This window comes from Atractosteus spatula, chromosome 5 (genome assembly GCF_055471065.1).
Source record: "Atractosteus spatula isolate fAtrSpa1 chromosome 5, fAtrSpa1.hap1, whole genome shotgun sequence".
NCBI classification, from domain to species: Eukaryota; Metazoa; Chordata; class Actinopteri; order Semionotiformes; family Lepisosteidae; genus Atractosteus; species Atractosteus spatula.
In genome coordinates, this window is record NC_142710.1 from 16,027,281 (window position 1) to 16,049,621 (window position 22,341).

At 40.4% G+C, this 22,341-nt stretch overlaps 1 protein-coding gene across 2 annotated transcripts; it reads right to left on the minus strand.

Annotated features, from left to right (window-relative positions):
• Positions 1 to 334: 334 nt before the first annotated feature.
• Positions 335 to 11,504, minus strand: LOC148834615 (catechol O-methyltransferase domain-containing protein 1-like). 2 transcript variants are annotated; one of them, XM_088915877.1, is made up of 7 exons: positions 11,387 to 11,504; positions 9,234 to 9,367; positions 7,259 to 7,364; positions 4,565 to 4,683; positions 2,140 to 2,194; positions 1,709 to 1,842; positions 335 to 727 (listed from the first exon to the last, which is right to left on the minus strand). In XM_088915877.1, the coding sequence occupies exons 1-7, from the start codon at positions 11,397 to 11,399 to the stop codon at positions 575 to 577; spliced, it is 714 nt and encodes a 237-aa protein (XP_088772003.1). In that variant the 5' UTR covers positions 11,400 to 11,504; the 3' UTR covers positions 335 to 574. The 2 variants fall into 2 exon arrangements, with proteins under 2 accessions (XP_088772003.1, XP_088772005.1); XM_088915879.1 differs by lacking the exon at positions 11,387 to 11,504 and adding an exon at positions 10,682 to 10,820.
• Between the last annotated feature and the right edge of the window lie 10,837 nt (positions 11,505 to 22,341).

The following is a 22,341-nucleotide window of genomic DNA, read 5'->3' on the forward strand; positions in this document are numbered from 1 at the left end:
ATGAAGAAGAAGTTCATTATGGTAGGAAAAGTTCAAGTAGGTGTCTATGCCAGCATGCGTACGCTGCAAAGAAACAGGTTCAGCTCATGCTGAATCAAGAAGGGGTTTTTCCAAGTGCCATTACTCTTTCAGCACATATATGTACAGTGGATATCAAAAGCCCACACACCCTTATTGAAACTTCAGCCACAAACCACAAGTTGAAGGTGCACTCCTTTCTTTTTATACAGTTACATACATTATTGTGACAATTTTTTTCATAATATTTAATCAAACTCTATGAATCCCAGTACTCAAAATGCATCCAATAGAAATAAATATGCCAAAACATTCTCCATTCTAATCCTGTTTATTATAACATCTACCCACACTCAGTCTGGGACAGCAAATACAGCATTTTGTGTAGTAAAGAAGGGAAAAAAAAATCCGATATTTTAAATGGAACTCAAGAAGAAGAAGAAAATCTAATAACGATCTGCGACCCAGCAGCTGTGGAATGAAGTACCACTTTGTTCCTGTGCTGAGGTACGTTCCTGCATGTGCTCTCTGAGGGTGTGCTACCTTGCACTGTGAGTTACAGCTTGAACGCCAGCGTCAGTCCATCTCCCACTGTCAGCATGCTGACATTCACCCGGACGTCCTTGTGAATCTTCTTGTTCAGTCGGTCGATGCACAGGGTGTCCACATCGCCTTCTGCCGGGTTCACAACCTTCCCACTCCACAGCACCTGCAAGACAAGAGAAGGAAGATGGGAGATTGTTGTTATTCCTTCCGAGACATGACGACGGCCACCAAAAGCACCATGGCTATGTTCCGGTAATAGAGACCGATAAGGATCTCCAGAGGTCTCCAACCCTGATCTTGTAGTCCAGTCCAGCACGTTTTATAAGTCGCCTCTAAATCACCAACTTCGAAAAACTGTTCAGTTAGAATTACAATTAATTTCAATGTGACCTACTACGTAAATTGTTTAACAACAAAGTCATTTAGAGGTCATATGGGACCAAAATCTTCAGCCTTCATTGAGCAGAGTTAATTGCACAAAGCTATTCAAATCCTGTAACATCTCCAACATGCCTGAGGGCACCTGCTGCCTGCAGAAAAAGATGCAGCACAGCACATGACATGCCTGCATCCATCAATACAGACAGCACAAGACTCTGCAAGCTAATACTGAGTACTGAGCAGAAGACTGATCTTGTTGCATTAGCGTCAGAATGTCTGGAATATTCAGACCGTGACTGGAGCTCTCCAGGAGCAGGGTTGGACACCCCTGGTCTACACACTTTCTACTTCTGTTGTGCTTAAAACAACAGGGTTCATGTCCGATTCCGTTTCTTACAGTTTAGTTTTTAGGATCAAGAGTACTGAAATGGATCACGCATCCTATATTGTGAGAAAACAAATATTTCAGTGGCAATGCAGTCTGCAATGTTGAGTTTATGCAGCTCATCTGTGCTGTGGTAACCGAGATCCAGATGATTTTGTGAACTCAAGAGATGGATTACACAGTAAAGAAAAGTAAAGTACTTTTACTGCTAGTGTATTTTGAAAACAATAGTTGAACAGATGTAACAGATGGAAAAGCAAATACGTCACTTAGGAACAGCAAAAGGAGGATGTTTGCTCCAAGAGAATCAGAAGGTTCTTTGACTGTTTTATTAACTTTGTGGTGATACAGAGATTTGAAGCACAACACTGTACTCACGTTATCAATGGCTATGATTCCTCCTTTCCTAATAAGCAGCAGGCACTTTTCATAATACTCATCATAATTCTTCTTGTCAGCGTCGATGAAGGCAATGTCATAGGACTCAGCTTCGCCAGCAGCTAGGAGCTCATCTATTCAGAAGAAAGAAAAGCAAAGCTGAGGAAGAATCAAGCTGGTAATTCCTTTAGACACTCTTTCACCTGTAGGAAATTCAGAGATGAAGACTTCTTACAGTGTGCATATTTTTAAGAAGGCGCCACTATAAATCTGCAAGCCAGTAAGCACAGCTCCTCAATCAAAAACGAAGCACATTTCAAATTTAAAACAATCAGAATATTTCACTGAACTTTGAAACTTGACTGTAAGAGGCATCAACATCTACTGCAAGTTCAAAAGATTGGTATAAGTTGTAAACAATGTTGAATTACCAAGAGTTTTCAAGGCTGGCTGTATCCTCAAATCAATTTTATGCTCAACTCCAGCCTAGAGGAATAACAGAAAGAGAAACACAAAAGCTAGGTGAGCCTAATATACTGTAACAAAAAAACACGTTTGTTTAGGACTGAAACATGCTACACTTCAGAATCTCAACAAGCAGGCTCTGCATCTCTGCGATACATTGCAAGACTATTTTAAAGCTGTAGAACTGACTGATTTACACTGTTCTGAAAACAAGACGTTTCATAAAAGGAGAGTTTTTACAACTGCCTTGGCAATAATGTGCAGTGAGGGCGGAGTTAGTGGCAAATTTTCGGTCTCAGAGGTGCGAGAGAATAAAGCATTGAGCAGAAGCAGGGAGAGACACACCAGTGGTCACCTTACTGTCTGGCACACTCTGTGCTAATAGTAAGAATCAATACGCAGACAGCTGAGGTCACAGAGCCCGCACTACAAGTCAAATGGAACGGGAAACCACATCTGTATCCTTGTGGGAAAAATAGGATTCCAGATCATACGGCATGCACTTAATACCTTTAACTCTTTTCTTCTGGCAATTCATCATGGGATTTATTTCCCCAGAGGTTTGGCATAAACACAAACAAAAAAGCAACATTAATAATATAATACCTTGTGTTTGTATATTACATCTTATGCCAAAGGATATCAAAGTACTTAAGCTGTCATTAGCGATATTATGAAAACTCTAACTATAACTAAGGTGGATTAACACCTAAAACAAGTGCACCCAACAAGCATGAATCATTACAAGAAGGTTAAGGTCATCCTTGAGGCATTAATTCTCTGCAATCATGCTGAAATCTCTAGTACTCCATGTTCATCCACCTGCAAGATGAAAATATGGTTTTGCAGTGCTGTCCCCCCAAAAACAGAAAAGTCAAAACTCAATGAGCAGTTCCACCCCGAAACCCGCACGCTGGTGGGTTGTGCTGACAGGGAAACTCCAGAAGTAGAAACACTGGTGTCCAAAACTCAGCAAGTAAAGGCGAAGATCAGAGAAAAGGTGTGGGCAACAAAACTCATTTTGCAAGCTTCAACCACTTTAACTAAAAAAGTTAAAAACAAATGGTGACCATAAATGGGCTTCTCAAAATCCAGTTGTCAGCCTTGCTGGGAGGAAGCTTTCAGATTCAGAGGATGCAGTAAATCTATCATAACAGTAAGGGTAAATGCTTTTTACACACGGATCTGCCTTTTCACAAGTTGTGATACTGTACTCTCCAACGCAGTGCGACAGCAAATCTCCAATCACCTTCCCAAACTGCTGTTCCCTCAGACAGAGCCTCCACAAGAAAAAATTGGATTTATTTCACTCACAGACAGCCTGGGTGCCTTCAATTTAGCAATCACAAGGCAGCAGTGCTGTGATGGCACACTTGTTAATGTTTTCTGTGGCCAGCTATAGAAAAGTTTTGTCCTGGCCAAATTTCCCTCTGGCCTTTACCAGTCACGGCCTCCTAATAATCCCCATCTATGAATTGGCTTCATCACTCTGTTCTCCTCCCCACTGACAGCTGGTGTGTGGTGAGCAGACTGGCGCACTATGGCTGCCATTGCATCATCCAGGTGAGTGTTGCACATTGGTGGTGGTGGAGGGGGATCCCCATTACCTGTAAAGCGCTTTGAGTGGAGTGTCCAGAAAAGTGCTATATAAGTGTAAGGATTATTTTTAAAATCCACTAGTGAACATTTCACCACAGACCAAGCAAAAAATCCTCCCAAATTATCACAAAATCTAATATTACTGAAAATAGAACTTACTATAGATCAACCTGATACTGCTTGTGATTATGTTTTGCTTTGCAGATAAAAATAATTGAGCACTTCTTTCCCCCAGATTGATCACATCACAATTCTATGATTAAATTAAAATTGTTACAATTAAATGGCTTGCAAGATAACTTTAAATAATTTGAACGGATACTGATCTAGTGCTGAAATTCTCAGCCAGTATTCAGTATTTAACTTTAAGTTTTGACACTTATTTCACATAAGAGATTTTATACTGGAAATTTGATTTGATCCATTTTTAACAGTGGACTATATTTTATCGGAAAAAGAATACACATAGGTTTTGTGTTTCAAGCTGCTCTGTGTTTTGGACACGGGCTAATGGAAGTTCTTCCCTATAGTGAACACTTTAGAACCGATTTTCATTTGTCCCTGCAAGGTCAGGGGAATGCACTGGTCTGCTGTTGACACGCTAGGTCTCCTTGAGCAAATACTGCCACTGTTTAGCCAATCTGATAGCCCTCTTCCCCCCTGTGCTGCAGTGGTAGGGCAGTCCCTGCCAGCACAAATCCACGGGCAAAGATTAAACGACACAACAGAGCACCTGCCCATGCAACAGGGAACAACCTGCTGAGAAACAATAAGAAACCGTGCAAGACTTACTTCTTTCCAGAATGGCCTTCCTATGTTGGCGTAGTCTTCGCAGATGTCACAGGCCACAACCTGGCCATCCTCTGGCAGTGCCAGGGCAAAGTTTAAAGCATTGTACCCGGTGTACACCCCTGGAAGAACAACAGTCACAGAGGCGGGTGTTTGAATTCTGAGTCATTGCCATTACCAAAAATACAATTGTATTATTTTGTACAACAAAGCAGAAAGCAACACAGCTACAATTAAAAACATGCCCCGAAAATGAAACCTAGAGTAAGACTGAATTACATGATAAAAGGCTTTAGTAAAAACTCTTTGTGAAAGTTTTGAAAACGTCAGCAGCTGCAAAGTCTCTAATGAATTCGAGCCATATGATCCGTACGCATGGTAGTGAGCACGAAAGAGTCTGCTGATCCTCGACTGGAGCCTGGCCTGTGTTAGGTCTGAATCAGCTGACCTCAGATTAAGAGCTAGACCAAACTCACGAGACAAGGCTTTGAGATAGTTAGAACTAAAAAGGATCACAGATGAGGCCATTTGGTCCATTCAGCTCATTCAGTTACTAGAAACTGAATAATTTAAGGATCTCATTTAACTGTTTCATTGAAGTAGCCAAGGTATTAGCTTCAAACACTTGGATGGGTAGCGTGTTCCATACTCCCATAACCCTCAGGACTAAAAAGATTTGGTTTATTTAGCAGTGTAGGTAAAGTTAGTGTTAAGTGTACAGTAGGTTCATTCCAGTTCCTAGGGATGTACCTAGTTGCTCTTCTCTGGACTGACAGCAAGACTTTTGCAAAGTTGTGACCACAATTGTACACAGAACTCCGGTCCAATGGATGCAGTGACTATGGACCTCCCACAAACAGACAACAGACACAGACAAGAGGGTCAAGACTGGTTTAAGTGTAGTTTCACCTGTGTAAATAATCTCTACCATGTGCACTATACTGTAGGTTGACTCTGTTGGTTAATGGTTAATAAGCAGGTTGTCCGACTGGTTACTGCTCTTTGATCAATGATTAATTTTTAGATTAATCATTAATCTGAAGATCTTTGACTTTTGATTAAATGTTTGTATAATACAATGTTAGCTTGAGTGAGATGTATTCTGTGCTACAGCACTACCATCTACAGTGATGTGAAAAGGAAAGTACACCCTCTTCTATGGTTTTATATATTAAGACATATCTGACTTTTATCTAGTCCTCACCACGTTCTAACAGTAGATAAATCTAACCTCATGTGACAGATAACACCCACAAATTTTACTATGTTATTACTTATTAAACATTAAAACAAATTAACATTCAGTAGACTTGTGTGGAAAAGTAAGTGCACCCTATGATTCAGTAACATGTGGAACCCCCTTTAGCAGCAGTAACTTGAATTAAATGTTTCCTGAAAGAGTTTATCAGTCTCTCACGTCACCTGGAAGGAATTCTGTCCCAGCCCTCCTTACAGAACCGCTTCAGCTCGGTGATATTTGAGAGCATTCGTTTGTGCACAGCTCTCTTTAGGTCCAGCTACAGCATCTCAATGGGGTTGAGGTCTGGACTTTGATTTGACCATTCCAAAACCCTGATTCTTTTCTTTTTAACCCATTCCGTTATAGATTTACTGGCGTGTTTTAGACCATTCACCTGTTGCATGATCCAATTCCGGTTCAGCTTTACCAGTTGGAGAGATGGTCTCGCACTTTCTTCTAGAAGGCACTGGTATAGAGAGGAATTCATGGTGGACTCAATGATTATGAGGTGTCCAGGTCCTGCAGCTTCAAATCAGGCCCAAATCATCACCCTGCCACCATCATGCTTGATGGTTCGTATGAGGTTCTTGTTTGCCGGAAACCAAATGCCTGCGTATCACCACATGTCATTTTGCATTATGGCCAAACAACTCCACGTGGGGAACATTTGTCCAGAGGCCATTGTTCTTAGTCGTTTTGTGTTTCATTCAGGTGCTGTTTTGCAAACCTAAGCCGTGCATTAATGTCCTTTTTGAAGAGAAAGGATTTTTTCCTGGTTCCGTTTCTCCGAAAGACGTTCTTGTTCAGTCATTTCCTAATAGTAGAATAAGTAACTCTAACATTTACTGTATTGACAGAGGCCTGTAGATCCCTGGATGGAGCTTTGGGGTTCTCTGTGATCTGATCTTGGGGTGAATTTGCTGGGATGCCCACTTCTGGGCAGACAGGCAACCGTTTTGAGCTTTTTCCATTTGTATATTATCGGTCTCACTGTGAAATGATGGATTTTTTTGGAAATGGCTTTATAATCCTTCCCAGACTGATGAGCAGAAACGATTCTTTCTCTGACACCGTCAGAGATATCTTTTGACCTAGGCATGATGCGTCACCATAAACCTGGATGCTCCAAATCAAAGTGACAAAGATTATGGTCTTCTATTCAGGTGGAAACACTTCCTGATCATGTGCACTTGTTTATCAGTATCTGATTCTAATTACCTTCTTAACTGATATGGAAGCAGTAATGGTGCACTTACTTTTTCCACACAAGGCTACAGAATGTTGGCTGTTTTTTTAAAATAAATAATTAGTAAAGTAAAATTTGTGTGTTATTTGTCAAATGAAGTTAGATTTATCTACTATTAGGACTTGGTGAGGGTCAGATATGTCTTAATATATAAAACCATAGAAGTGCACTTACTTTTTCACATCACTGTACAGTACTGTATAATACCTACCAATTTCAATAGCTTTCTTGGCTTGAATTAGCCTTGTAAGGTTGGCAATCAACTGTGATTCCTCACAAGCGACCATAATAACATTTAAACGGTCTTCAAGTGTTTTCTGGAAGAATATGAAAAAAAACAATTACAATTTCAAAATGACATATCAAAATATAAGCACCATACATAAACAGGTAACAGAAGTCCAGTCCTTTGAGTAAGGATTGATGAAAAAGCCTTTTAAAAGTCTTTTAAACTGTGTTTTGTGATGTCCATAAATATATTTGTAGCCTTTTTCCTATAATTGTACATGTCCCTTTTGCTTGTTTTTCCACTCGCTGGAAATCTCAGCTCTCTAGTTATCCCTTGAGATGTGCAGAACCTGACCTGACCTGGACACAGAAGAGCAAAGGAATCCTATCAATATTTCCTAGATGACCTTGAAAACGTATGTTACTGTTGCATCATCTTCAGGTAGCAAAGTCATGTTAGGAGCACATCTGGAAATTCATCTGTGTAAAGAAATCATTTATACACTGAAATACATTATATTTTATAATCATTATAATTACCATTTACGACAGCACTTGGAACCTACTGAACATCAAAAGAACCTGATCACTACCTGCACACATGTACAGGGCTGGTCAAAATGTTGTCGGCAAGTATAAAGGCCAATTATTTTACCAAAGTTTTGTTTTCTCCTCCACAGATGGAGGAGGGTTGTAAGGTAACTGTTAGAAACTTTGATATTTACGCTTTCATTTGAAACCTTTTTTGTCACAGTAAGCCATGTGATGAATTTGTAATAAACTGTCGAAGTTGTCGACAGCATTTTGACTAACCCTGTGGGTGACGGATGAGCTGGAATGAGCTGTGTGGAATTTAGGGCTCAGAGACCAGAGATTAGATTCTCTAGGCTGCACAAGAGTAATGGGACAGAATCCCATGAGACAACATCTGCAACCTGGTGTAAAACATTATTTTATCCAGAATAATCTAGGTCATGTCTGCTGGATAGAACTTGAATGCACCTGCCATTTTCTTGATAATGACTTTGTGAAATGGATGCAGTGTGGCAGGTCAGCTTAAGATGGAACTACAAAAGCAGCCACAGTGGCGATAAGTGGCAGTAGAGGCTGCCAAAGAGACCACTTCGATTATTGTAAATAACCGAACCAGGTGTCAATGATTTAATTATTAGATTACTGGTGATGGGAGTAATTAGTGGTTTGTTAGGTAAAAAGGTGTGCCTTGTGTTAAAGGTGGATGGGTACTAACTAATACCCATCAGGTTATGTTACAGGTGATAAGTTTCTTTTCATGCACAGTGTACCTAATAAGACACATACTATAGTTAAAGGGAATTGTCCATGCAACTTAAATGTCATTTAACGGGTCACGTGAGATGTGTCCTACCAATGGAGCAAAGTACCTGTACTCCTATGTCACTGAAGAAAAAAGCTGTATGATGCTAAAGAATTATTTTTTAAACCAGACATGCTTCTTAAATACAGTATGTTTCTAATTACTTAAATAAAAAGAGGTCTTATTTTTTATTCTATATTCCCAAATAAAAGAAAAAGAGCTAAAATAATGAATCTGAAGGTACAAAAACAGATCTTTTAAAATCTTGGCACAAAGCATGACAATGATTATTCATCGAAATGTGTTTTTTACCTCCTGCTATTATTCCTGTTTAATTTGTGACTGAACCTCTCCTCTGATGATTTTAGTAAAAGCACATTCATGAGTTTGTGTTTTCTGGTTTAAAGCAATATTGCTGAGGAAAAAAGTCTGTAGTCTTTGACCAAACATGTGGTTCACTCAGGACTTGATCTTTCCAGAACCTTCCAGGAAGTTCTTTGGCTTTATCCTCAGTTAGTTACAAATCTTTATACCTGTACAAGAGTAAACAAGGTTTAAGCATGAATCACAAAGCTACTAATCGCTATGAGTCTACAGAATTGTGCTCTGTGGCTGGACTTACCAGTCTGAGTTTCTTCAGTGCAGGGTGCTCTCTCATAGAGTGGTCCAGCACGTATTTCATCAAAGGATTGTTTTTTGCTCCAACATGACTCTTAAAGATGTCTGTGCCGGAAAAGGGAGAGGATGCGTGTTTTCCTTGGAAAAAAGCAAAAGTGATAGCATATATAAAAGCTTGGATTAGATTTTGCTCCATTTTCCTTCTGTGCCCCTATTTTACTGTATGTTTTCAAACCTTTAGGGATTGTAGACAGATATTAATCAAACCTTGTTTTCTGTTTCCACCCTGTTCTTTGACATATACTGTTCCTTGCAACATGTGGGATGATATTCGTCTCTTGCATGCAATATTCAAATACTTCCATCACAGAACGGTCCCAAAGAAATAATGGCAACGCAGTAAACATTTGAAAGGTGTTTTTCTCCAAGCTAGAACTGCTGAATCTGTGACTACCCAGGCCATGCCAAAACCATGTGCTTGGATAATATAAGGGATGAAAAGTACAGTATGGTACACGGGCAACATGCTGGCAAAGCGACAGCACTGCTGCCCTGCAAGACTGAGGCCCTGGGTTTGTGTGGGTTCTGTCTGGGTGCTGGCCCTGTTGTGAGTGTCTGTGTGTGTGTCCTGCGATGGACTGGGGTCAAAGCGTATCTTGCCTTGTGCCTGCTGCTTGCAGCGATAGGCAGGGGCTCCCCCACAATCCTGTATCGAATAAAGCAGTTAGAGAATGGATGGATGAAATAAGGTTCACACTTTTCACTACACATACTTGGTCTCAAACAACTTTCTAAACAACTCTTACTGTCAATCACTTAACGTTGCATCTGGCCAAGGTTTCATGCTCACTGACAGCTTTTTAAAAACCGAGAAGGAAGTAAAAATACAAATCAACAGGTCGGTTTCAGAGCTTGTTGAGCCAAACAAAACTCAGCTGGAATGAAAACTAGCGGACACGAGGGGGGCGGAAACTGAGCTCGACAAGTATCGACCCGTAATCGCCAGGCGGTGTCAACCCACCTCCACCAAAGACATTGTCTTTCATTTGTTTGCCAAGGACATGCATAATCTACATGAGAGGTGGACTGATAAAATTAAAATATGCCTAACCTCTGCAGGTCTGTGGCCTCTATCAACAAAAAAAAAATGCGTTTTTATTTTCGATTTTTAAAATCCTCTACAGGATGACTTTGTTCCCCCGCTCCTACCCGCGCACGATTAAATGTTTCTTCGTCGTTATTTCGCACAATGAAGTGTAAGGCTAACGGCAGCACGTTTGGAGAACAGAGCTCCCCTCATTATAGGATCAGACAGTATCACACGACTAGGCTTTCACATGATCCGCAGTCCAGACACTGCGAGCACCACTTACTGTAGGTCTCACTGCCTTGCTACAGCCATCGGAACAGATCACACCGCACAGAGACAGCATTGCACCCGACTTCACTCACCGATAATACAACCCCAGGGCAAACACGGCGCCCACGGCCGCTGCGCTGACGATTGCCTCTTTGGGCACGCTATAAAACGACATTTTTATAAGGACAAAACTACTCAGTGCCACCCCGGAAATAACACACTTATAATCGCGCTTCCTTGTCTCGAGTACCACAATCCTTTGTATATTCTTCCTGTGTAATTTCAAACAGGAAGAAACTGCATTGGCGCTCCCACACTTATAATCGAAAATATACGACACATTGTAGAAATGGCAATAACCGGAGCGAATTCAATCGGTAGATTTTTTTAAATAACTGGACAGACAGACACACATTTCGTATTCGCATAATTGCAATATAATCAGCTATAAAGTTAATGTACGTTAATCTATATTTGACTGTACACAAATAGCTAATGCTATCGGTATTACAATACTGTAATAAAAGTACGTGAAACATTTCAAGTGATGCAGTCTTCGTTTATACGTATACATATCAAAACTATAGTTTGAAAACACCTCATTCCTAAATCACGTTTTTCATCATTCTAATTTCCATATTCGTTCTGTGTATTTAAAAAGAATTCAGGTCTCCTTGTCTTTTGTCGTACAAGACTAGATCTGCGTCTTTCCCAGTTATTTTACTATGTACAGTACGCCATGCCGACTCGAGTTAAATTATCTTCTCTGTAAAATACGGTAGTTCACAGTTTCTTACCATCCGATGCCATGTCTATTCCGTTCGCTGACTGAGTTATAAAGTTGATCCGAGGCGGTAAATATTTATGGTTTAAAAACTGTACAGTAACGATGAGTCAGCAGATCACACCCCGTGCAGTATTATGTATTTATATTGGCTGCAGAAAATGGCAGTGGGGTTGGAGTTGCTGAGCAGTAATTTTCAGTTAACTGTTAATGCTCCACATTCACTTCACTAGCACAAAATACTCGACATCGCCAAAAACATTTGCAATCTGCAATATTTTATTTTCGGTATTATCTTGTTTAAAACGTTTCCAAAATACAATTAGTTTAAAAAAAAGCAAAATCAATTTGAAATTTGATTAGAAAACAAAACTCAGTATCATTACCAATATTCCGCAAGGTGACAAAAACGAAGCCTGGGATTTACGACACCTACAGGTGTGTGGACAAAGAAACCACTGTGGTTAGAAATCCACACGGACAATATCGCAGTTATTACCCTATCAAACGAAACATTACCATTTTACGCATTCCTGGCATTTATTTACGCATGTTATACAGTATTTATACATTTATTTTGCAGCAAAATAAAGTGTACGAATTATGGATTTTGATTGAAATTCGTTTTGATTAATCGATCGTAAAAACCTTGACATTTTCCAGTCACCTTTACAAAAACTTATTATTGAATAAGGAATTGGAAAAAAAAATATTAGAGTTGAGAGAGTGGCGAAAATAAAGAGAGGCAGTTCTAAATGCCAAGATGTTACATCCAAACACAGCCCATCATTCAGAATACATGAGATGGTATATTAAGATTTTAATAATAATGTTTACGCTTATATAGCGTTTTTTGGACACTCAAAGAGCTTTGCAGGTAATGGGGACTCTCATTGTTGATGAAGCAACAGCAGCCATAGTGCACCAGAACGCTCACCACACACCAACTCTCAGTGGGGAGGAGAACAGAGTGATGAAGCCAGTTCAGAGATGGGGATTATTCCCCTGATTGGCAAAGGAAATTTGGCTAGGACACAACCTGGAATGTTTTAATGACCACAGAGAGTCAGGACGTTGATTTTACGTCTCATCCGAAGGACAGCGCCTTTTTACAGTATAGTGTCCCCATCACTATACTGGGGCATTAGGACCCACACAGACTGCAAGGTGAGCGCCCCCTACTGGCCCTACTAACACCACTTCCAGCAGAAACCTTATTGTTTCTCAGGAGGTCTCCCATCCAGGTACTGACCAGGCTCACACCTCCAGAGTTTCAGTGGGTTGATAGTTGTGAGTTGCTTTTGATAAAGAATCCTTCTAAAAGATTAATTCTCAAACTAAAGGTGGTAGGAATTGAGGGAAATGTGTCGTTTTGGGTTGAGAATTGGTTAAAGGATAGAAAACAGGAATTGCAGATTATGGGTGAATGTTATGACTGGGATGATATACTGTAATTAGTAAAGTCCAACAGGGATTGGTATTAGCACCATTTTCCCCTATTAGGACCTTTTCCAAATGCATACCAATGGTCTTCTGGAATACTGTAGTTATTAAATTAATCTAGTTCGTAACTCATACCACAATAGGAGGAATAATGTTGTAGGCGTAGCCAATAAAATTCAGAAAGTTTGATTCGCAAGTGATTCAAGCCTGGGCAGATGACTTTTCACATCGTCAAGGGCAGACTCTAACGTGAAGATAGCAAAATATACACTATAGATACCAAATGGGAAATTTGGACGGGATGACGAACAGGGGATGGTGCAGACAGTGATCCGGTGCTCAGGGGAAACAAGAGCGAACTAGTCCAGGAGGAAGTCCAATAGGGGGAAATCAGGCACAGTCCAGGGTCCCGGTACCGGGAGAGCCATCCAAATGAACATAGGAATCCAGGAACATCAAAGGTTAAAACCGTAACGGAGCAAGGCGCTCCGAGCCCCGGGCACAGTGGTCAGGGCGCCATGATGAAGATATGTCCTCGGGCTACTCCTGAGCCCGGTTGGACTGACTTCCTTTCTGGTCTTACAACTGATATATTCTTGGATGGCGTGGAAATAAAGGATAAGAAATGTAACAATACTCATATAAGGAATCTTTGTAAATCCCATCTTATCTATCTTTTTGGAATGCGATGTTTGAAAACATTGTAGCACTCCAGGGTTCACATGGGCACCCTCACCGCTGCTGCATCAGGTCAGCCTCCCCACCGTCAGGGACTCGAACCCAGGCCTCTAGCATCACTCCACAGGGACCCAGCCTCTTGAGCCAAAGGGAGATCTCCCGTCAGCCCAGCGGCTGCGGTCCCTGCTATCCACAGGGAAGGGCGGCGACGTCACCGCTCTGGCAAGCCGGCTCTCGCAAGCAATGTAGACCGTATGCGTTACAATATAAACTGGAAGTTAGTTTGGATAACTCCTGATAGATATTGTATTACAAATAAAGTTAAAGAGATATCATTTAAAATTGTTCATAAGTTTTATCCAGTTAAATTAGTGCTCTCTAAATTTAAGCATGAGCAGGATGATCTGTGTGAGTTTTGTCGGGCTGAAAGGGAATCTTTGGTGCATTTATCTGTTAGGTGTGTGAAGTTGTTTTGGACAGACTTGCAGAGTTTTAGTTGCAGGCAGTTAAAGGTATTTTTTAGATTTAAGGATTTGATATTTTATTGTACTGTTTAATAGAAAATTTGTAAAAAGAGCATTTATTTATAGTCAATTTAATAATCATTCTGGGTAAATTTCCCATTCATAAATCAAAATGGTCTAATCATGCTCCCCTTTTTAGTACTTTTGGGGTGGAGCTGAAACACTATTTAAATTCTATAAAAATTGAGAAATAATAAAGCAAGGAAAACATGATATTTAAAAAATACAATTTGATCACATAATTTACTTTATTTCTTCTGGCGGTTAATTTTTTTTCTCTGTTTTATGTTTTTTCTCTTGTACCCGTTTTTGATCCTCTAGTTGTAGTTGTATTTGTAAATTCTTTATACGTTTAATAAAAAATTTAAAAAAATACTCCTGAGCCCAGTTATAGGCGGGGGTCGAGGCGTCCATCTTCCAAAGCTGAGCCCCGAGCTGCGGAGGCACCGGGGTTTAAAGACACAGGTGGTACTAATAACACTAGGAACACAAACGGGTAGGAGCGCCCTCTAGAGGAGGGAAGACGACTGTGACACAACCTAATGGTCAGAAGAAGGGGTGGCTAGGACTACCGTGCCTGGTGAAAAGGTGACCTAGGGTAGCTGCAAAGGTGGAGAAGGGGCGGACGAGGAATGCTAAACGAGCGAGGAAGTGGAGAGAGTGACGTGTGGTGTACATGGGAAACTGCGAAATTACGTCAGGATTAGTTGTGTTGTAATGTTGCTCAATTATTCCGGCTGCCCTCATCCAAGTGTTTTAGAGTATAAAGTTAAAATAATAGCATTAAAATCAAGGAATGTTTGGTCATCATATTACAAAAAAAAAGCTATTGCTTCTCTGTAACTAGTCCAGAGAAGAGCAATCAAGTACATTCCTGGTTTCAAAAAAAATATCCTATACTAACAAACTAGAAGAATGAACCCTTTTGAGTCTTGAACAGAGGAGACTACAGAGAAGAATCATGGGGACCTGATTCAACTCGTCAAAATCCTCAAAGGTACTGTCAAAGGCAGCACAGTGAACGTCTTCAGAATCAACAGTGAAACAAGAGCCAAAGGACACAAGAGAAAACTATGAAGAGGTGCCTTTAAGACCAAAGAACAGGAGGCACTTCTTTACAACATCGGGAATGAGCTGACTAGCCATGGTCTTGAAGCTTCTTAGAAGATACAGCTGGCAGAGAACCTCAGATGGGCTGGAGGGGTGGAACAGCCTCCTCTTGTTTGTAAGTGTGCTTATATTTTATATCGCTGTTAAATCGCTTGTCCCGAATCCTGGCCAAGATCAACGGAGAGGACCAGTTGTGGTGGCCTGGTCAGGAGAGTCTATTTACTATAGAGAAACACTTGTTGCACAAGTTGATGACAGCCTGACTGCAGGGCTACATCGGCTACACTGATCAAGCCCCGGGACCCCACTTGTGGGCTCCCCCTGATGTGACAGCAGTCCAGCAGGACAACACACAGCCTCGTGCTGCTCGTGTAACACCGGCTTCTCGCGAGATGGGAATGAGACAGTAAAGCTGTAGATCCTGTCTGCTACGCGTCAGTCCTGATGTGTATCCCTTAATGATACAGTACATTGTATAATACTGTGTTACATTGTCTACGATTAAGATGAACTGCCTGAACGTACAGTAATCCTCCCTCGGACTTTATGTTGAATTTACCGGAATTAAGAGTTGGTAGAGTGCATTTTTTCCCAATAGAATGCTCTGGCGCTCTCTAGTGTATGTTTAACAACTTTCTTAATGCGTTGACTTTAAACCTAGTATTATCACTAGTTTATTTCTGATGGCACGTAGAATGTATTAGAGAAAAATCGTTATAATTTTTGCAGTCTGTGTTTTTAAAGAGAGCTGTATGCCTTTGTAGTTCACAATAAAATACACTTACTGTACATCATAGCATCCATTCTTATGATTCAGTTCCTGTTTCATTTCCCGATGTATTCCTTATTTGTTCCTGGCACCATAAAATTGGAAATGTTATACTATCTGTTAAGGTTTTACACAGAGACGCTTTATGTAATCTGTAACATAATCTGTACATAAATCATAATATTTTTTTTTATTTTTCTTACCCAGCGAGCACCTCTTGCTAAATCACATTAAACGTTCATGCGTGTCAAGCTATTTACTAACACTAACATCGCAACTAGGGCAGGGAGCGAAGTCAAGACATTGATAAAAACTCTGGGCTCTTCTGAGCACGATAGCTGTGTTAGATTGTGTTATGCGTTGAAAGAAACAAGTCTTGATGTGATTAATTCCAAACAGAAGTTTGGGTGTTGTGCGTATTGTAAGATAAGCCTGAAACACAAGTTCTTGTAAACTGAATGACGTGCTCTCTTTTACCGAACTGTTCTGTAAGTTTGTGGTGTATGCAATTTGGAAAATGATAACGCGCCTACGCGTTTGGATATGTTGCATCGAGCATTTACTTTCTGATGAAACATTCAATAATATATATATTTTAAATAATAACAGAAAAAGCGCATGATAGAGGCCAATTAAGCAGATTTAGCAAATGAGGCCGCTGTTGTCTGGTAGACACAGCGGTTGCACTAACAACACAATAGAGTTTAGAAGTATTTTTCTCCATAAACACAACTGCTACAACACTGCAGGCAAGTTTTGACAGATTTGAAATAATGATTTCAGTGACTGTCAAGAATATGCCCGTGTAACTATACCTGAATATACGTGATGAAGTAAAAAATATATATAGGTACAGAAGTGTGGACGTTTCTGCCTAAACACTTGTTTTTGTGTTTCTCGTGTTTAAAGTTTTTGCAATAACTCCTCCCGATTGTTTAGCAATAAACACACTAGGGTAAAAAGAGGCAACAAGCGTCAAGACATATATCAAAGAAAGGACCACTGATTCTGTCAATCCCCAATTAAAAATGTACAAAACAATTTTCATTGATGCGCCACCGATGACACAAATCGTAACTTGGATTTGCAAAACAAATTTCTACAGAGTACGATCATTAGGAACAGTGCCTTAAACAGAAATCTCCGCGAAGGTATTCTCACTTGGAATATGAAGCCGTATTTTCTCTTCCTCTCCCACGGCAGCTTGGGGCTTTTCGCTTGACACTAATTGTTCCTGCTATTTGTGCCAAGTACCTACTGTTTCCTAGCACGTTGTGCAGACAGGGCCCAGTCCCGGAGCTGCTTCTTATGTCTGTTAACAAACGAAAGGATGCGCCTTGCTCTCTCATCTGTTTCTTCTCCTAGCTCTCGCTTGCCTGCTCCTGTTTTGTGTAACTCGGGGCTGTCACTGTGCCACACAAGCACACATTCAAAATCATTCTCAAAGGTTCTCGCTGCTGTGCAAAAATTCCACTTCTTTTAAAATTACCACCAGCTGATGATATGAAATGCACCGTAATTTAAAAGCTTAACAGGGGGACACCTCTTTGTAATGAACGTTTTTTAAAAGCAAAGTTGAGCTTATCTTACCGCGGTTTTAATTTTTGTGGGTGCTCTAACAAGCACAAGAGTTGTCAGCTATGATGATGACGATTTGTTTTGAATTACCAAGAGTAAAACATAATTTGCAGTGGTATGAAACTAAAATTTTTAAGACCTCTCCAACTGTTAAAGGTCAGGATTTCTGTCTTAAAACATAGTTAAGAAATCACGGGTAACATGATTACATGATCATGGGAAAATACTATTCATGGTAACTCTGGACCCATGGAGATGGGTGCCACAAAATATTTTGTAAATTACGAATATTCTAGGTTGTCAGAACCAACACAAGAAGCTTAAAGATGAAAGATTAGTGGGTTTCACATGCACAAAATGTTATACAAGCTTTTTACTGAGGGTGGCAGTATTGCCTAGGAAATAGTGCAGCGCTGGTATTTAGTTTTTAAGTTACAGCAGCCTTGTCTGGCCTTGTTGACAGGAAGGGATCTGTTTCTGAGTGCAGCTGTAAACCTTACATGCACATCACACAGATTCCCCTAGGACATGTGCATACCCTTTCATCAATCCATATAATGTATCTCGGCTTTGCTTTTGGATCACTCTATTAGCGCAAAGGCAACATCATTATACTGTATAGAACTAATCACAGCTCAATAGAGTATATTGTGAGTATAAAGCACTCCAGTCCAGTAACTGAAGCTTTGCAGCAATCAATGCAGGAAGCCATGAACTCATGCATTGCCAGCTCTGTGTCCTTTTTAAACAAATATGGTGTTGTTCCACTAACTACTGTGCTTAAAGTGCTGTATACAGTAGTTGGCCTTTGCTGCTGTATGTGAGACTCATAGTTATATTTTAGTCTTTCATTTAGTCTGAAAAAACATTATATTACATACAGTTATCCAGACTGAAAGATGTTAAAGTAGAGACAGTGTTGTTTTGCTGGTGTAATGGTTCTTGGGGTTCCCGCCCTTGCCGCTCCTGCCCTGCCAGTTCATCCCTCAGAGCCTGGGCACGAACCCGGGTCTCCGGCGTCACGCAACAGGGAACTTGCCAGCTGAGCTCAAGGAGAGCTCCCCCAGCCCGGGCGGCTGAGATCCCTGTTATACGCAGGGGTATATTCGTTACACTGGACACACCTGTCTATACGAGGTGCCGTTGTCTCCCTTGCAAAGTTATCCACAGCAGACACAGATGTCGTGTGAGTGCTGCGGTTTATGTTTAAAGACCCTTCCAGTTTGCTGGGGGTGGGAAGGGACAGTGTTTCAACACCTTCAATCCTACATGGGTCACAGGAATCATTTCTGTTTATGCGTACAGTACAGTCTCATACAGTACGACAACATTTGTTTGACTGATTCATTTGCTGAAGTACTTTCAATTAGCAATGTTGTCTAGTAGACATCACTTAAAAGTCAAAACACTGGCTCGTGCGGTCAGAACAATCTGGACAGAAGAATCTGACATGATGGTAATTACTCTGGAATGGAGCATGGAGGAGGAGAAAGGGATGATTGATCTTACTACCAGATTTAGAGTGATGCATTAGAAAGGTTGAGATTTTTTCAGGCAAGTGACAAGTCATGACTTGTTATATGACAAATTGTTACAGTCTAATAAAAAGGCTTAAAATTGATGTCTGCAACCTGAGCTTTATTCTTACATTTGAGCTTTTTACTAGAATGTATTTCCTCTTAATTTATGACTGTTCCATTTTTTTCTTAATCTGTGTAAATCTGAAAAAAATGCAATTGTTTGCTTCTTGGTTACTGGTGACATAGTCAGTACCATTTTTGTGGAAGTGCCCCAAAAAGAAAATTGCACATATATTTAATTCTGTGAATAGCTAACATTTCAGTCAGGGAATGACAGAAATGCAGCACAGCGTAACTCAAAGGCTTAAAATAATTTGTTATTCTGCCCGTCTTTCTGAGTACCCACCTCTGCATTGGTAAGATATGTGCCGACATGAAATCACAGCTGAGCGACAGGCCCAGAGGATGCTTGACTTTCAAATCACTTCGACGTTTTTTTTTTGTTAACGTTGTATGCAAATAAATACAAATTTCAATTTTATGGAATCATGCACTCAGTGACAGTACTCAAACTTCAAATAAGGTGCTGGAGGGCAATCTTGATGTTGTGAAACCATTAATATGATAGGCATTGACACCTTTTGCAAAGTGCAAAAGACAAATGCCATTTCTTCAAAAACAATTACTGGCTGAGACTGAGGGTGGGAACCAATGAGTCTCCTGGCTTTTAATCCCTCGACTGGCACTGCCACTCCAGTATGTTAGATTCAAAACTTCAATTGCTCGAAATGCCTGAGAGCCCAGATCTGTCACAGGCCACGCTTAGGTACAATTTCTGCAATTCCGCTTGTTTTCAGACTTCAGCAAATATAGAGCTTTCAAAGTAATGTTTTTTTTTTATTGCTGGAAAAAATACACCATATACCCAGTCGTTTGTCTCACTTTTGCATCATGCAGAAATTAAGTTTGCATGACTATGTGGCAGTGACATATCTTTTACTGTGGTGATAAGTATAATAATAACTTGCAAAAGTGCTTTTCATATAGGCTGTGTCCCACGTCATCCACCCCTGGAGCAGCCCCCACCTGGGTGATATAGGTGCCATTCTGCACCAGCAGGCTCACTGCACAGCAGATCAGCTGGAGAAGTAAGAAATGGCTTCGCTGATTGATTTAAGAGAGAAACTTAGCGAGGCTAGGCTGTACAAGCCTGAAATAGATTTCCATGAGGAGTGCCTTGGGATCTTTAATAACCACGTAGTCAGAGTTTAAGTTTAAGTCAAAAGTTTAAGACAGGGTGGGCGACCCAGGTCTTTGACTGCTGGGTGTCTGCAGATCTGAGAGGCACCTTTCAATCAGTTCCTAATTAAGACCTGAAAAAACACATCTGATTTGACTTCTTATGCACTTAATTGGATTGATTCTTCATTAAGATCTGTGTTACAATAAAAAACGGAGACAAACACTGCACGGGGGATCAGGGTTGCCTTCTCCTGGATTATTAACTTCTCATCTCCCCCCACAGCACCAGTCCCCTGTCACCGCACTGGAACATTTGCTTGGTCTGGACATTCTGTTCCCGAGGGAAGAGTGACACCGACTGGCCCAGTCTATGAATTGACAACATTTGGTCAATATCTATAACTACACCAATGGAAAAAAACTTCTGTATAGTTAATACACTTGAGGTATTCCACAATGGTACAATAATCTTGTGAAATATTCTTCTCCTTAATAAGAATAAGAATAATTGCACACAGAAACACAAAACGTATAATATAACTTATTAATCTAATATATCCATGTTCACAAATCTTAGCCATTTAATAACTGGAACAACCTGGCATCACAAAATGCTGGTAATTAGCTAATCCACATTATCTAGCAACAATAATACTGCATTTTGCTAAAGTCAGACGTTTGCTATTGCACTATTGCTTTCCTCTGTTGATGTACTGTAAATGATGTGCAATGTGTATTTGTGCCTTTGTGTGATCTATGGGGATGACATAGGGACTGTAGTTAAACTGAAAGCCCTGAGGATCTGTATGACTCTGGGATTAGCAGATCAATCCACAGCATTATTTTTTATCAAACTGTTTCCTGAAGGAATGGTCATTCAGTTTGTCCGATGGTTTGTGGACAATGTGTGTCACGTGGGGTTTTCCCGGTAAAGAAAAACAGACCTTTGCGGCAGTTGGGGTTTATTCGATGGTGGAATTCATGACTTCCCATCTTCTCCAGTCCTCTCCAAAAGAACTTTGACAGCATTACATGCGCCTTTTCAATTCCAGTGACTTTATAAAGTCACGTCTCTTTGTTTAAAACACGTCTTCTCAAATACAGTACCCTCTCTTCCCCCTCTGTTCTCACAATTGTAATAATTGCCAGGATTTCTTTCTTGCCTTATGTTGGCCAGCTGAGAGGTTCAGCTGGTCTCTGTGACCAAGATCTCCTGACCTTCAGCCTGAAAGCTCTGGTATGACACCTGGCTCCTACTGAGTCCACCAGTGTTGGGAGAAAAAATCTCTGCTGAGATGGGCAGCAGTGGCAGATGGAGACATTTGTATTCAACTGGTATTGTCACACACACGCAGGATGTAAATTTAATCCAATCAGAGGAAGACACCTTACTTTAATTCGTTGAAGACCTCATATGCATAAGGTCAAGTGCAGCTGGAGCCAGCGCAGTGAAGTCGAGCAGAGTTGGTGCAGATAATTGACTTAAATTACTTTGAAAGAATTCTAACATTAAGCCATCCTGTGCCAATAATTTCTAAGTACATAACGTTTTTCCTAGAACTCATGATTTGAAATAATTACCATTGCTTGAAAATACAATGAGCTCACAGGAGTGACATCAATAATAGAGCTGATTAGTTAAAACTGAGCATAAGTATGCTTAATAAAAAACAGAAGCGGCTGCTAGAACTCTCTGAGTCCCAGTGCTAGAAATTATTAATACAGTTAGAGTGGTATCAGTCCACAGTTCTTCACTTATTCTCTGAAGTCCATAAACCAATAATTATTAATTATAACAGGTTGTCCAAGTCCAGTCCTAGGGGGAAGGTGTGTCTGCAGGTGTTCTGGATCTTTTCAAAGCAGCAGCTCCTGAAGTTGTTAAATTGTTCCAATTAGGTCCATAATGAGCTGATATAGATCGTTAAAACTGAGCTGATGAGAAAACGTGCAGGAACTCCTCTTTACCAAAGAGGGATCTGAAATGTGCTGAGCCAAAATCCAGGTCTTTGCAGTAGTAGCAGTAAAGGATGCATCAGTCGTGGATAATTCTGAAAACATTTAAAATGCAAAGAAAAAGTATGTTTTCCCCTTTCAAATCTCATAG